Consider the following 14,332-nt stretch of genomic DNA (forward strand, 5'->3'; position numbering starts at 1 on the left):
AATTGATAAACCACGTCTCTGCAAAGGGTGCAGACAAGAAGCACACGTGGGGAGGAGGGGCGTTTTGGGATTTCCGCAGACAAGACGCAAGGATCAGGGGAGAGACAAAACAAACAGCATCACCATCACCATCACCATCACACCGCGCAGCAGTTTAGCGATGAGCACAGGCTGCCGGTTCGTGGAATGCGATTATGCGGTGCGGGTGCGATGCGATGCGATGCGATGCGGATGCTGGGGAAGAAGAAAGAGGGTTGTTGCTTGCTGGTGCTGCTGCTTGGTTGCGTTACGAAGTGCGGCGTACATCCTTGCGCGATGTGTGTGCTTCATGCAGTGGCTGGGATCGAAAACCCCCCTTCCCCTTCCCCTCCCCCTCCCTTTCAAACAATCAGTGGTTGAAATGTGAGCGGGGGCATGCAGTTTGCATTTTGCAACTCTGCCGGACTCGTGCATGAGAATCATGAGATGATCATGATATAGGTACATGACAGGACAGGACTCGGCTTCAGGGGGGTGAAAAAAAAAAAACCTGGTCTCACGTGACTTGGAAGAGAGGACGATTGGGCATGGATATGCAAGAATCGTAGCAGCTGCGTGGGATCAACTATGCAATCGTATTATTCATATATGCGTAACAGGCGATCCGCCGTATCATATCAGTCCTGACAGGGCTCCATCATCTTTCTCAAGATGCCCATCAGGTTTGCGTTCTCCAGAGCTGCGGCGACCCGTTCCTTGTCCGCCAGCTGCTTGTTGACCTCCTCGGATTGACTGTGCGTATCCTTCTTTATCTTGACCTCTACTCGATAACTTGGCGGTAAGGCTTGTTCCAACCGAACCCTGACGCCGAGGCCAATGACCGTCGCGAGCGAGCAGTGCGTAACCGTCGGGGTGAGTTCCACCAGCACACGGGACAAGGCTGCTGGGTTGGCCAGATCAGGCGGGGATATCAGATGGACGTCTTGGAGCTTGACTACCCCAAGTGATTCTAGAGAGAGCGGATGCTCCGGGTCTGAGATCGGGGCGATCAGGTCTATATGAGACGTCAGCTGTCAGAACCGCGCTTGGTTTATGAGAACTGCATTGACCGGCTCGAGACATAGGGGAGACAAAATAGGGATATGAAGGGCAAGGACAAGTAGCTCAATCAAAAAATGGGAATCAAAGCGAGGGCATAAATTCAGAACTCGATTTTCATAATGCTACGATAGCTAGATGTGTAGCAAAGCTGCAAGACTAACGAACAACCCCAACAAGAGAAGAGGACTAAAAGGGATCTGAACCTACCGTATATTTCTTGTTCGTCGATAGGCTCTAAAGTCGAATCATCATCGGAATCCGTGTCCGAGTACTCTGATAGGTAGAAAGGGTCCAGCGCGTAACTCGGCTTTGCCATCAATATCTCTCTTATGCCCTCCTCCTTGGCTGATGCATCTCTTCCCTTGCGTCTCTGTCTCTGACTCTGGAGCTCAGACGCGCTCAAGATGGTAGGGTTCGCATTGTCGAGCTCTTTGGCTGAGCCCATGATGAGGTGAGGGGTTGGCGATTGGTCTGGTGGCGGCAGGTCGACCGGGAGAGGCGAAACTCAGTCCGGTTTCTTCTCGTGTTGGCTTCCTATATTTGGGAGGAGAGGATGGTGATGTCTTTGACAAGATGTGGTTGTGCGCGGAGGAGTGCTGATGCTGATGCTGTTGTTGTTGTCGTTGGCGTCTTGAATTCGAACTTCTTGGCCTCCTTCGAAAACCTCGAAAGTATCTTATCGATAAGATTTGCATCGCGATCGCTCTCCGATACCGGAGCCTGGCATTTAAGGCATTAAGGTATACAATCAAAACACTCGTAGGAACTCAAATCAAAGTGCATTTAATACGAAGTAGCCATGCTCTGATCTTGTGGACCTCAAACTCGAGACGCGTGTTTTCTTGGTATGGATCTCTATTACGGAGAATTATGGAGTCGGTGATCTTTTCCTCGAAGTTTTGGCCTGCGGCCTGCAATTACTTCATTACTTCATATCCCTCTTCGCGACGAGCCACTTCCCCAGGACGATCTTCCCGATCTAGTGATCTTCATTATTACGGAGTACTTAGCCTGCGAGAGACCCCTCACATGGTCCGGCAAGTTGGCTTCAGGAGGTGTCTCTCAACTGATCGGCTTGCGAGTTCCAAGTCTCGATTCGATCTTTCGTGTCGCTGTTCCTAGTCGTGAGAATCTGAGCGAATAAACCAGCCAATACCTCCGTGAACCGTCGTTCATCCTCATCGTCCCGGCTGTTGTGTATTGATACTGGAAAGTTCGCCTCTGTCAGCCAATGCGATCTTGTATTTTGAGGCTGCGCCACTGTATGAAGGTGAGCCAGATGTCTCAAACTTTGCTTCGTTTGGGCGTAGGCTGGTGAGTGGACACCCTGCTCGCCACGCTTCGTGCGAATCATTGCTTCGGCATGCTCTGTAGTGTGTCCCGCAACATATTTGCAGGGTCTCTTAACGCAACAACTGCGAGGCTATCTTTCCTCTGCAGTAGAGAGTCTGCGCCAAAATGCCACGACAGCGAGTCAGCAACGGCACCGTCGGCAAGAGCCTGCATTACTCTGTGTTTCTGCTGCTCAGCCGGGTTTGTGAGGAGGAAGCTCGCACGCGCCAGGGCGGAACATGCCTTCCTCTCAGTCTCATTGTAGTATTCGATAGCGAGACGCGCATCGATACATCTCTAGTCTCGTAAGTACGGAGTATTAGTACCTTCAACCTTGTGCACCCTTACCGTAACTCCGTGAGACGGAGTTAGTACAGGGAAGCGCTACCAAGTAGTGCTAACTCTTGGGGAAACACGCAATAATCTCCACGACAACCGTTTTGCTCCGTATTCCTGCGCCGGCCTTGCAGTAAGGTGAGCCTGGTGAGGATGGTGTTATACTAATGAACAGTAGTGACTGACTGCTAGAGCGCCAGCCTCAGAAGCCGGAATGGCGACAACAAGTCCGCAGCGAGCCGCAGATTGACCCGTACCTGGGCGCGATACGTGACCGTTGATCCATGCATGGAACAAGGTCCGAGACTTTTCTGGAAAGCATAGACACGCCTATTGTACCTGATTTCAAGGTTCAAGGGCTTCAAGGGCCCCATTTTGAGTTCAAGGCAATCGTTCATGGGACGCGAAGAACGATGGCGGCAGCGTTCATCAAGGTCCCTAGATGCTGTAGTAGCAGATCGAGGGTCGCACTCTCGAGTCGTCAATAGTTGACATTTGCTGTGCGACCAAGCTCTCACTCATATTTTCCTGCCATGCATGTATGTACTTAGGGACCGTGCCGTCGCTGATACTGCGGAGGGAGCGGCGACGCGCAAGGCTTTCCAACCTCTCTGCCTTCCCGTGTTCCTGGATTGCCTCGCGATGCTGCCAGTGTACTCTGTAATACAGGGAGGGTACGGAGATACGGCGGGGTAAGAGGATTGTTTGCGCGGATGGGAAGGGCGATGCAAGCAGCCGCAGAGCTTGAATCGTATATTCTTGTCCTCGTCGTAGGCTTGCGCGCCTTGCCAGGCTGGACTCTGGAGGGCCGCTGGACCGGTTGGTTGGCAGTTGGCTGGCTCTTGTATAGAGTCTGTACCTTAACTTAGATAGGGACTCTGGATGCCGCTCTGGAATCTGGATGCGCCAGGCCCGCTGGGGGACGAGCTCTGGCGCTAGTCCCCCCACAGCCTAGCGGCAGGAATCTCCCAGGCCCACCACCACCCACGGGCGGTTTCATCTGGCGGCCTAGCTTCTCAGGCCCCTCGACGGCCCATCCTAGCATCTGTTAGCTGCGGGCCTAGCTGACAGCGGCACCCCTCCCAGTCTCCCAGTCTCCCACGGAAGCACGACGTCGCATCAACATACAAAGCTCAACAACACACCACCTCCTCCCGAAAAGGCGCCTCCCGACCGGTATCCCCGTTGCCGACCGCCTTGCTCCTTGTCCTCGCCCTCGCCCTCGCCCTCGCCCGCAGCTCGAGCATCTCTTCTCCAGTCTCCAATCCCGCATGGCTGCGCTCATACACGCCGCCGCCGCTCCATCCACTGCTTGCGATCCATCTGCCGGCCTCTTCTGAGAGCGCGCCCGTCGGACAGAACCTCCCTCCCGAAGCACCGTCTCCCGATCCCTCCCTCTCTTCAGACGGGTCTCCGCATCGACATTGCCTTCGGTCGCCGGTCCAGCTTGCCATATCCGGGCACATCCTTTATCACGTTGGCGAGATACTACGAAACATACAATAGGCGCCCGTTCCGTTTGACTGCTCCGCTGCGATCGAGTCGTCTCGGGTTCGTCGCCCGAAGGGAGGGGACAGCGCGCGTCAAGGAGGGGTTCAACATTTGACTCGCAGCCCTGGGTGTCATTGGGCTACAGTACCATTACAATCCATCGCTATCCGAGGTCTAGAGAAAGAGGACAGAGAAGAGGGAGACGCCGGCACCTAATTGTCTTTCGACAAAGACAGCCGTGCCTGGCCGTTTAGATATCATACTGCATGCGATCCCCGTCAAAGCTTCTGGCTTGTACACCCCAGACATCGGCGAGCTTTCGAGCCATCGTCTTGCCGTCTGCCGTTGCGCAAGTGGGATTGGAAGCTTGGGATTCTAGCGCCTCTAGCCGCCTAGAGCACAAGGGAGCCTTCCTCAAGGCTTGCAGTGTTGGAACTTGTTCTTGATCCCGTTCAGTTCTTTGGATATTGTTCCCGTCCAGCTACCCTCTGCACTTTCCGAAGAGTTTCAAGTGCGGGGTCTTGATACAATCTTCCGTCGAACTAGCAGTTGAGACAATCAACCTAACTGTTTGCGCGACTAAGATTGCAGCCTGGATTCAGAGCTGCTGTATTGCGATACTCCACCTAGAACCAGGTACTTAAGCCCGGATCGCCATTCGTGATCTCGTCTTGCTCAGCGTGGTCGATCTTAAACCCTGATTTCTTTAATCCCGGAATTCGTGGCACTTACTGACCGACTACAAGCGCAATGTCTGGCGAGTCAGGATCTGGCGCACGGAGAATTCTTCCCCAAAGTTCACAGATGCAGAGCTTCTCTTTCGCGCCAAATAACTCCGGGCCGCGGGAGAATCAAAAGAGTGCGTCTGCCTTTCGACCAAGGTCTTGTCCCTGCCACTGTGAACCTGTAATCTAACTGAGCTTTAGATTATGTATTCGTCGATGAACACAACCGCCATAAACGTTTGAAGGGTATGAATCTCTCTTCCTAGTTTTACTATCCTTAAGCTGACATTAGCCGATAGTGATGCGAGCATGTGAAGGTTGCCGAAGGAGGAAAATCAAATGTGATGCAGCAACAACAAATACGTGGCCATGTTCAGCTTGCATTCGATTGAAGTTGCAGTGCGTTCCACCAACCGTCAACTATGATCGCGATTTTCCTACCAATCCTCAGGCGTTCGAGCCGGAGAGAGCAGAGTACGAGACCGGAGGCAATGGTGAAGACGATTACCAACAACAAGTTGCTCTACAGCAACAATTGGTTGGATCGCAGAAGGACATTGCTCCCATTTATACCCAGCAAGGGCCATACTCGGACAGCATTGGTGTTTATCAGTCTGTGGGCTATGGCGAGCCTTCATCAAGTCATAGCCAGCAAAGTATGCACTATGGCAGCTTGCAGACTCCTGTCAGTGTGCTTGATCAGCAGCAACACTTCTCACCAACCCAGGTCTTCCCAACTCCTCCATTACAATCCAACCCTCAGCCAGAAACACCCGAAATGTATGAGCAAGACCAGTATGGACAGCAGAACTTAGCCGACTTGCTGGGGGAGCTCAGAATGAACGAAGCAGGCACAGGTATGGTGTTCTATTGATAACTTGCAGTACTGGTTATTGATAAAGATGCAGCTCCGTATCTAAATAATAAGAACAAGACCAAAACTCTGGTCGAGGAGCCAGCATTCGAAGATATCGATGACTACAAGCACGCCTTCCTTCCAGCTTTATCTGGGCCAGATCTTAAGATCAGGATACCACCAGAATTGATGCCGGATGAGGAAACGATTATGAGCTATTTCGACATGTACTTCACCAATGTCCATCCTTACGTACCTGTTTTGAATAAAGCGGCTTTCTATCAGCAATATCATACCAACAGAGAAGCAATTTCGCCCCTCATTCTTGAAGCTGTCTTTGCAATAGGCGGCCGACTTGCTGATGAACCAGCCCAAGGACACCAGTGGTTGGCTCTTGCCTCGAGTATGTATCCCCACTAGTTGTAACTGTCCAACGCTAAACACTTGGTAGAACATGCGGATTCTTTTATGGATACTCCCCGACTGAGTACTCTCCAGGCCATTCTTATTATACTCAAGGCACGGGAGTCTGCACCAAAGCGTGGCTATTATTTTCGATCTTGGATGACGGTTGTGCAATGCGTGCAAATGGGGAAAGACCTTGGACTGGATGAACATTATGAAGAGCACAAAGCTGGAAGACCATGCGGTTCAGATCTCGCTGAATGCATAACGAAAACTCGAATCTGGCAAACAATTTTCGTTTGCGAGTTGATGATTGGATCCCCCCAAGGTTTGTTCACAACCCAGCCTTGGGCTATTTAAATTGTCTAACATCCGGCAGGGCGAACCGACCTCGCGGTCGAGATGGAAACATTGGACCTCAGTATACAGAGACCAGTCCCAGGCATCGATGATGCGGAGTATCACATCACCCGGAATTTCACTTACTTCACGCGAGTTGTTCGCAACGTAAGGAGGATGAACAATGTGTATGCACGGATCAAGAAAAAGAAGGATTGGGGCATCGATCCCGAATTTGTGCAGTTAAACCCATCTTTCGACGCATGGATGAACGATTTGCCCGCCGATCTACAGATCACCTTCCCTCCTGATGGGTCCCCGCCATGGTTACCATCACACTTCATTGGAAACCTCCACTCATATTACTATCTAGGAATCATTTTGCTGCACCGGCCTCAACTCACATTTATGGAGCCGACGGGGTTAGATGGTGGCTGGAAGCATCATATGATGATATGTTATTCGTCAGCAAAGCTTCTGTGCAGACTGCAGGAAGCAATCTTACAATCTTTTGGAATGACAGGTCTCCTATGCATGCAGCGCGGCATCAATTTTACAATCTACTGCGTCCTGACATGCACTGTTCTCCACCTGGTCCGTAGAATATATACGTTTAGATCTGTGCTATACTGATTCCTTAACAGGTTGCGCTCACTTCACCGGATCCCGACCTCAATGGAGATGCTCGAGAATACTTCACTCGGCACATGAGAATTTTGGAGAAATGCGCGAGCGCCTGGCCAATGCCAGACATGCAACAACAAATCGATGCACTTTGAGAAGCGTTCTCTGCTGATGTGAGAAAACCATTTGTGCTCAAACCGAGTTTTCCGTATGGCAGTCCAGGCGCACCAGTACGTTCAACTCCGCCGCGCACAACCCCACAGTACAGTCAAGCCAGCTTGCACTCAACATCTCTCGATCAGCAAAATCTGGAGCTCCACCATGCCCAGCAACAACACCAAGTCAGTTATACAAACCACCCTCATCCCATCTCACCACCTATTTCAGTTGGAGGTGTGGACACGAAAAGTGACTCTCCTGGTGCACAGTCCATGGTGATGATGGGCGCTGGGCAACGAGCCCCCCAGCAGTCGATGCCCAGTGGGGTCCCAATAGCTGATACCACTGGCTGGAATCCTTCCATTATTTTTGAGTAAGTCAAATCCCCTCCCTACTTTGCCACCGCTGTGGATAGTATCTGACAATGGATATAGTCGATGGAACACTACTTTCGGTACGGCCCCTCCTCCGAGCAGCACTGCTCTTCAACAACCTCTAAAAACTTCCGTACCAGGTGCCCAGGAAATTCCCCAGTTGCCCGAGATGCAAAATCTTCCCCACATGAACTTACCCTCCGGGACTCAGCCTATCCCCCCACAGCAATATTCAGGTGCTGCAATACCTTCCTTTGTCAGCCCGAGCATGTGGCAAGAGTCAGTGGCCAGTGTGTATGAGGGTGGAATGAAGAGAAGCTGGGACTATGTTGAAGGGAATATGCTCGATCCGAGCTCGAAACGATTACGATGAATGAGTTGATGCATGTGCGTTATCTAATAGGGGATACCGTTGGAAGCTCCACACTAGTACTCCTCCGGGTGGGTCCCTGATCGATCATTAAGACATCAAGTATGATAAACTGAGCAGGTGCCAGAGTATGCAAGCCGATCTATCTCTGGACATGCAACAATCCGCCTATCACAGCGCCATGAAGGCATCGAGATATGTTGGCCTCGGAGGTCTTGATGGAATATATTTTGATTTTTTTACGACATTGGTGAATGAAGACAATGACAGGACGTGTTATGTATATGAAGAGGGTATCAAAAGGAGTTATAAGTGATGAACGCATGGTCTTCGGCGCTTGAGCGAAAATGTACCATCCATCAGTCCGACAATGGTTTTATCGATGACGGATTTCACTCTGGCTTCTTCTGTCACAATATAAAATAGAGGTATTTTAGGAGGTCCTGGAAACTAGGTAGTTTCCTGGGACATAGGACCTTTGCCCATGGCCATATAGCAACGCTGGCATTACATTGTACAAAGGCAGGGGTCTGATATGCAGTCATGAATAGAGCTTCTTCAAAAGTTCACAACCTCCTTGCTTGACATTCTCAGGTCTCTCTCAAAAACGGATGGTCCCTCCACCCCATATTTCTCACTTGGATCTGCATGCTTTCCAAGACCCTTGTTTTAACACTGGCGCTACTTCCTCCACTTCCACTCCTCACATCGGTGCCAACAAACGCTCCATGCGTACTCTCGAACTCGTGATTCTTCAGGACATTCCACATCACTGCAACCTCTTCTGGAGAGAGCGGTATCATGTTGGGAATGCTCCACATGAAAGCGAAACTGTTCATACCCGGAGGCCTTCCTCCCTTTCCGGCATCAGGACCTTTACTCCAATCACCCAAACCACTTGGCGTGGTTACCAAGGTATCAGCAACTAACAGCCTCCCAAACGCCAGACACACCAGACTGCCTGGGAAATGGCCTCCCAGTTTCAGTGCCTTGACACCCGTCTTCTCCCCCTGAACTTCAATCTCCTCTTCAGAACCCTCGATGAAAGTTCTTGCTTTCCCCAGCCGATCTAGTCGATTCAGCCACTCTTTATCCTCCCAACTCAGATAGACAGGACAGTCAAAGGTCTCTGCCCATTCAAGATGCGTGGTATAATAGTGGGGGTGAGAAATCACGATAGCCGCCAATCCTCCCATACCATTAATACGATTAATCGTCTCCTCATCCAAAAACGAGATGCAATCCCACAACACATTGCCCAGCGGGGTCTTGATCAAGATGGCGCGTTGCCCAATCGCGAATTTCGGCTCCGTCCAAACCGACCAGAACCTCTCATCGCCATCCAGCTCCTTCCACTTATTCCGGAACCCGGCCTTCTTCATCTCCGCCAGCGTCGTGAACGCCTGGCCCGTCGGCGGCACGAACTGTCGGGGGTCATCACAGATGCGGCAGCGCGTCAGCAGCGCCCGATCCTCTACGTCGAATTGCGTCCCGCACGCGCTGCAGACCAACAGGTTCTCGGTGTGGTGCGACATGATGCTGTTGGCGGGCGGCTCGGCGCTCCTGAATTCGTGGAGCGGCTCCTCGAATGCGTTGGGGTAGGGCGTGGCTTGCGAGGTGGACATGTTTTCTTTCTTGCTCTGAGGTGCCGGGGGGCGGCTCTTTTTGTTCATGTATTGAGAGCTTGAGGGTTGAAGGTGGGGGGAGATGCCTCGTGTACCTATGGTGACGACGAACACACGTTTACCCCTTGTATTTCTGAGGGGCGATATGGTATAAATGTCGGGCTGTATTGGATATCCTCAACCTATGTAAAGCCTTGCTCAGGGGAATTCTCAAGACTGACATGGGATGTGCAAGGTAAGGTAAAGTAAAGTAAGGTAAGGTAAGATGTCTATCGTTGTTTCTACACTCGCATTCCGCTCCGAGATACGAGCCAGTTCCCTATCTCCCCGAATAGGAAGGTACAGCCGGTTATCAGTGAGGAGTACCCCATACTGGGCGTAGTCCCCCTCTCCCCAACCTCGTGCTCACTCTCTATTTTGTGTTTCTTTTCTTTTCTTTTCTATTCCTATTTCCTTTTCCTCTGACTCGTTGTCTATTTTCTCTTCCTAATCAGGTCAGACACATAATATCAAGATGGTTTATTTACTCGATTACTTCCAGCATCGGCGGGATTGGTAATTCTTCTCTTCCCGTACCCCTCAAATCCCCGGCTATCTGCAGCGAGACTAGCTAACCGCCTCCGCGCAGCCAGTTCAAGCAAGCAGAGCGCGTGCAACGGATCCAGGCCCTCCCGACTTACCAAGGTCCATTCACGAGTTCAGAGCGTCTGGTGCTGTCAAAACCCATCGAGCAACTCGTACAAGATGTACACCAGCAGGTCCTTCAGCCAATCGATATCCTGCGCGCCTACGGCAAGGCCGCGCTGAAGGCGCACGAGAAAACTAATTGTGTGACGGAGGTTATGATCGGAGCTGCCGAGGGCTGGACCACGGATGGGAGCGTGAATATGAAAGGCCCGTTGGCGGGTATTCCGATCAGTCTGAAGGACTCGATCGTGGTCGGTGGCTTTGATACCACCGTGGGGTACAGCCGCAATGTGGGAAACAAGGGAGAGAAGGATGGGACTATGGTTAGGCTATTGAAGGATGCGGGAGCCGTGCCGTATGTAAAGACCAATTTGCCAATCACGTTGCTGAGCTTCGAGTCAACGAATGATGTCTGGGGCCGCTGTACCAATCCTCATAATAACAAGTACTCGCCGGGGGGGTCGACCGGAGGAGAGAGCGCGCTGCTGGCGGCTGGCGGTGGAAGGATCGGTATTGGAAGTGACGTTGCCGGTAGTGTGAGAGCGCCAGCGCATTTCTCGGGCATTTACAGCTTGAGATGCTCGACAGGACGTTGGCCCAAGAATGGGATGGTGACGAGTATGCCGGGCCAGGAGGGAATCCCAAGTGTCTTTAGTCCTATGTCGAGGACGCTGGAGGACTTGTCATACTTCACGAAGTCGTTGATAAGTATGCAGCCGTGGAAGTATGATCATTCCGTACACCCTATCCCCTGGAGAGCGGAGGTCGCCGAGCAATTCGCAGAGAAGAAGAAGTTTAAGGTCGGGGTTTTAAGGACTGATGGTGTGGTGGACCCAAGCCCGGCATGTGCAAGAGCTGTTGAGGAGGTCGTCCAGGTCTTGAAGAAGGAGGGTCATGAAGTTGTTGATGTCGAGCCCCCATCCCCGTACGAAGCTCTCTATATCGGCTCGCAACTCCTCAACTCCGACGGATGCAAGACCTTCAAGTCATTTTTCAGGACCGGAGAATGGGAAGACCCCGGGGCGAAGCAGATGAGTTGGCTGATGTCCCTCCCAAGCCCGTTCAAGTGGCTGTATTACGCCTGGGTCAAGTACGTTCGGCGGGATGAGATATGGGCCGGCCTTGTCAGAGACTGGAAGCCGAAGTCCAGTTATGAGCAATGGAAATTCGTTGCCAAAAGGGAGGCATACAAAGCGAAGTGGCATGACTGGTGGGAGCAAGAAGCCAAGGTGGATTTCATCATCACACCCCCCAACGCTACACCGGCCGTCCCCCACGATGGGATGAAGGACGCGGTCAGTAGCTGTGGCTATACCTTCTTGTTTAATCTGGTAAGTGGTGCTTTGCAGTGATGCTTTGCAGTAGTGTGCCTTTCATGGATGCTAATGGACAATAGCTTGACTACACATGTGGGATCATGCCCATCACACACGTCGACAAGGCCCTGGATCAGCTGCCATCCGACTTCTCCCTCAAAAAGTTAAATGGAGTGGCGTACGGCGCGTACAAGCACTACGACGCCACAGCCATGCACGGCCTTCCTGTTGCGGTGCAGATTGTGGGTCAGAGATTGGAGGAGGAGAAGGTGCTGGCAATCATGAAGCGGATCGAGGATATCCTAGGGGATGACAAGTATCAGCTGTTAGAGATTGAATAGGCCTTTTGGTTGTTGAGTGGAAATGGTGATGGTGTTGTACTTGACTTGTAAAATGAGATATCCTGATGCAGTCCATATATATGGCCATGGCCTTAAGCGTGAAAGGCGTGATAATGTCCAGGAACCACCCAAATAATTCCACGTGACGGAAGTTGATATGGGGCCCCCTCACTCCTGATCTCCGCAACCCCTCGTCTCGGTTTGCATCGCTTTAAGCGTCAACATAAGTCATGTTTAGAGAGTCATAAACAAGGCTCCGAAATCGGCATATCCACGTGCATCCCCCTCTCAATATCAAACACATATACCCCATTAAAAAGCCAAGAATCACTTCAACCAGAACCATCTCGATTAAACCCCAAACACAAATCTCTTTTCCATGGCAGCCGAAGCGACAAAAATAGTGGACCACTGGTCGTCGGAGGTAAGGAGAGAGACAGCGAACCCCGGATTTTATGGAAAGGCTAGATACGGAGAGACTTATCTATACGGGTAACAGGCATATCAGAATTCGGCCTCGTTCGTGCCGAGGCTAGCTACTAAGGTCCTGGGCTGGTTGGACGTCAAGCCAGATGATTGTATTTTGGATGTTGGCTGTGGTGGTATGTAAAGAAAAGAAAAAAGAAGAAGCAAAAGAATCCTTGATAACTCGAGGGGATTGTTTCGGTAGGAAGAAGATGGGCAATTGCTCTTTCTTCTGATGAGCAATATGCCGGTTGAACACTCCCCTTGAGATCTATCATCATCTTCTAGTTTCTAGACGTGGAAAAGGAAGTCAGGTTAATAGCTGAATAGATGGAGTCCTCAATCTCCAAATCGCCGAGACGCTCTCGAAAGGAAAAGGCAGGATTCATGGTGTCGACAGCTCAATCGATATGATCACCGCATCCAAATCTGCCGCAGCGGCAGCAGATCCTGCTATATCAAAAGCCTGCACCTTCGAAGGTACATGTGTCAAACCCCCCCTTTTTATTTTCATAAGAAAAGAAAAGAAAAAGCAGAAAAAAAGAGAAAAATACCCATCTCCCATACTGACAACGTCCTCAGTCCTAGACGCCACTCAGCTAATCCACAAGCCCGAGCTACAGCGATCCAGCTTCGACAAAGTCTTCTCCAACGCGGCCATGCACTGGATCCTGCGGCCCGCCGACACGCGGTTCGATTTCTTCCGCGGTGTGCGCAACGCCCTCAAGCCCGGGGGCCTCTTCTGCTTCGAGATGGGCGGCATGGGGAACGTGGCGGAGATCCGGGCGGCGCTGCTGAGCGTCGTGTCGCGGCGCGTGGGCATAGCGCGCGCGCGCGCCGCCGACCCGTGGTTCTTCCCGGACGGCGCCTGGATGCGCCGCATGCTGGAGGAGACCGTCGGCGGCTTCCACGTCGAGCGCATGGAGAGGGAGTACCGCCCGACGCCGGTGGATCAGGGAGGCGTCGAGGGATGGGTCCGGCTCATGGGCAAGCAGTTCCTTGATGCGGTGCCTGGGAGCGAGGACCGCGAGGCCTGCGTGGCTGAGGTGTGCGAGGTTTTACAAACGGTCTGTGAGAGTCCTGGAGGTGGCGAGTGGTTGGGCTATGTGAGGTTGAGGGCCGTAGTTAGGAGAATCTAAACTTTAATCAAGAATTCAATTTGTTGCACAGGGGACCGCAGAGCGGGGTTCTTAATAATTGGAGAATCTGTCGTGATTGTCAGCCCGTTCTCTTGAGCTCTTGATCAGGATTCAGTACAGACCCTTTCGTCTCTAACATCAGACAAGTGAAATATCAACAACACACCTTACCTTGCCTTACCTTGCTCCTTGCTCCTGTAATCGAACATGAGCGCATCAGTGAACGTCCAAAAACGCCTGAAAGGCTGAAAGGGCCCAATTGTACTTAGAATAGAATGATGAACGACGAAGAGTTGGATGTAGCTCAACAGCAATACCTAGCCTGGCCAAGGAGCCGAGGTCTAGACGCTCTGCTAGTGGCAACGGTTTTATACAACCAGGGCCCAGGGATTACCGAGACTACCGAGATTACCGTAAAAGGATAGGAAACCTCGGCTAACATATACTGTACGGGGTATGGTCGGTCCCCCGGATTCCTGGGCCAATCAGCTTTAGCGGGCACGAGCCAACCCCATATAAGACGTCAGTGGACCAGACTTTCGGACGAAGTGCCACCAAACGTTTTGCGGTTGACGATGTTGGAGGCTTTTGTGCTTTGCCCAGTGGCCATGGAAGCTTTGAACACCGCCAGGTCAACTCCGAGCCTTCAGTGTTTCTAGTTAGATCTG

The 14,332-nt window shown here is 51.7% G+C and overlaps 8 protein-coding genes across 8 annotated transcripts; 6 read left to right on the plus strand and 2 right to left on the minus strand.

The window, feature by feature from the left end:
• Nucleotides 1-564: 564 nt before the first annotated feature.
• On the minus strand, nucleotides 565-1,892 carry M430DRAFT_37550 (hypothetical protein). The gene is made up of 2 exons (XM_024867144.1): nucleotides 1,288-1,892; nucleotides 565-1,033 (listed from the first exon to the last, which is right to left on the minus strand). The coding sequence occupies exons 1-2, from the start codon at nucleotides 1,523-1,525 to the stop codon at nucleotides 657-659; spliced, it is 615 nt and encodes a 204-aa protein (XP_024717217.1). The 5' UTR covers nucleotides 1,526-1,892; the 3' UTR covers nucleotides 565-656.
• On the plus strand, nucleotides 1,738-2,525 carry M430DRAFT_271653 (hypothetical protein; the record flags this gene model as incomplete). Its single annotated transcript, XM_024865537.1, has 1 exon — nucleotides 1,738-2,525. A coding segment is annotated over one exon (465 nt), but the record flags the coding sequence as incomplete, so codon positions are not given.
• Nucleotides 2,526-2,538: 13 nt separating this feature from the next.
• Nucleotides 2,539-4,254, plus strand: M430DRAFT_23038 (hypothetical protein; the record flags this gene model as incomplete). The annotated part of the gene is made up of 2 exons (XM_024864821.1): nucleotides 2,539-2,717; nucleotides 3,843-4,254. 2 exons carry the CDS (start codon nucleotides 2,539-2,541, stop codon nucleotides 4,252-4,254), a joined length of 591 nt encoding a protein of 196 aa, XP_024717219.1.
• A 735-nt stretch (nucleotides 4,255-4,989) lies between these two features.
• Nucleotides 4,990-7,343, plus strand: M430DRAFT_54185 (hypothetical protein; the record flags this gene model as incomplete). The annotated part of the gene is made up of 7 exons (XM_024868448.1): nucleotides 4,990-5,098; nucleotides 5,166-5,210; nucleotides 5,264-5,821; nucleotides 5,873-6,223; nucleotides 6,272-6,553; nucleotides 6,605-7,158; nucleotides 7,209-7,343. 7 exons carry the CDS (start codon nucleotides 4,990-4,992, stop codon nucleotides 7,341-7,343), a joined length of 2,034 nt encoding a protein of 677 aa, XP_024717220.1.
• Nucleotides 7,344-7,398: 55 nt separating this feature from the next.
• On the plus strand, nucleotides 7,399-8,094 carry M430DRAFT_23040 (hypothetical protein; the record flags this gene model as incomplete). Its single annotated transcript, XM_024864822.1, has 3 exons — nucleotides 7,399-7,418; nucleotides 7,457-7,720; nucleotides 7,782-8,094. The coding sequence occupies 3 exons, from the start codon at nucleotides 7,399-7,401 to the stop codon at nucleotides 8,092-8,094; spliced, it is 597 nt and encodes a 198-aa protein (XP_024717221.1).
• A 587-nt stretch (nucleotides 8,095-8,681) lies between these two features.
• Nucleotides 8,682-9,626, minus strand: M430DRAFT_109696 (hypothetical protein; the record flags this gene model as incomplete). Its single annotated transcript, XM_024861300.1, has 1 exon — nucleotides 8,682-9,626. One exon carries the CDS (start codon nucleotides 9,624-9,626, stop codon nucleotides 8,682-8,684), a length of 945 nt encoding a protein of 314 aa, XP_024717222.1.
• Nucleotides 9,627-10,230: 604 nt separating this feature from the next.
• On the plus strand, nucleotides 10,231-12,060 carry M430DRAFT_23042 (hypothetical protein; the record flags this gene model as incomplete). The annotated part of the gene is made up of 3 exons (XM_024864823.1): nucleotides 10,231-10,271; nucleotides 10,345-11,734; nucleotides 11,800-12,060. The coding sequence occupies 3 exons, from the start codon at nucleotides 10,231-10,233 to the stop codon at nucleotides 12,058-12,060; spliced, it is 1,692 nt and encodes a 563-aa protein (XP_024717223.1).
• Nucleotides 12,061-12,390: 330 nt separating this feature from the next.
• M430DRAFT_70056 (hypothetical protein) lies at nucleotides 12,391-13,711 on the plus strand. Its single transcript, XM_024869472.1, has 4 exons — nucleotides 12,391-12,484; nucleotides 12,560-12,662; nucleotides 12,856-13,005; nucleotides 13,108-13,711. The coding sequence occupies exons 1-4, from the start codon at nucleotides 12,440-12,442 to the stop codon at nucleotides 13,662-13,664; spliced, it is 855 nt and encodes a 284-aa protein (XP_024717224.1). The 5' UTR covers nucleotides 12,391-12,439; the 3' UTR covers nucleotides 13,665-13,711.
• Nucleotides 13,712-14,332: the final 621 nt, after the last annotated feature.

Source organism: Amorphotheca resinae (genome assembly GCF_003019875.1).
Source record: "Amorphotheca resinae ATCC 22711 unplaced genomic scaffold M430scaffold_13, whole genome shotgun sequence".
Lineage (NCBI taxonomy): Eukaryota > Fungi > Ascomycota > Leotiomycetes > Helotiales > Amorphothecaceae > Amorphotheca > Amorphotheca resinae.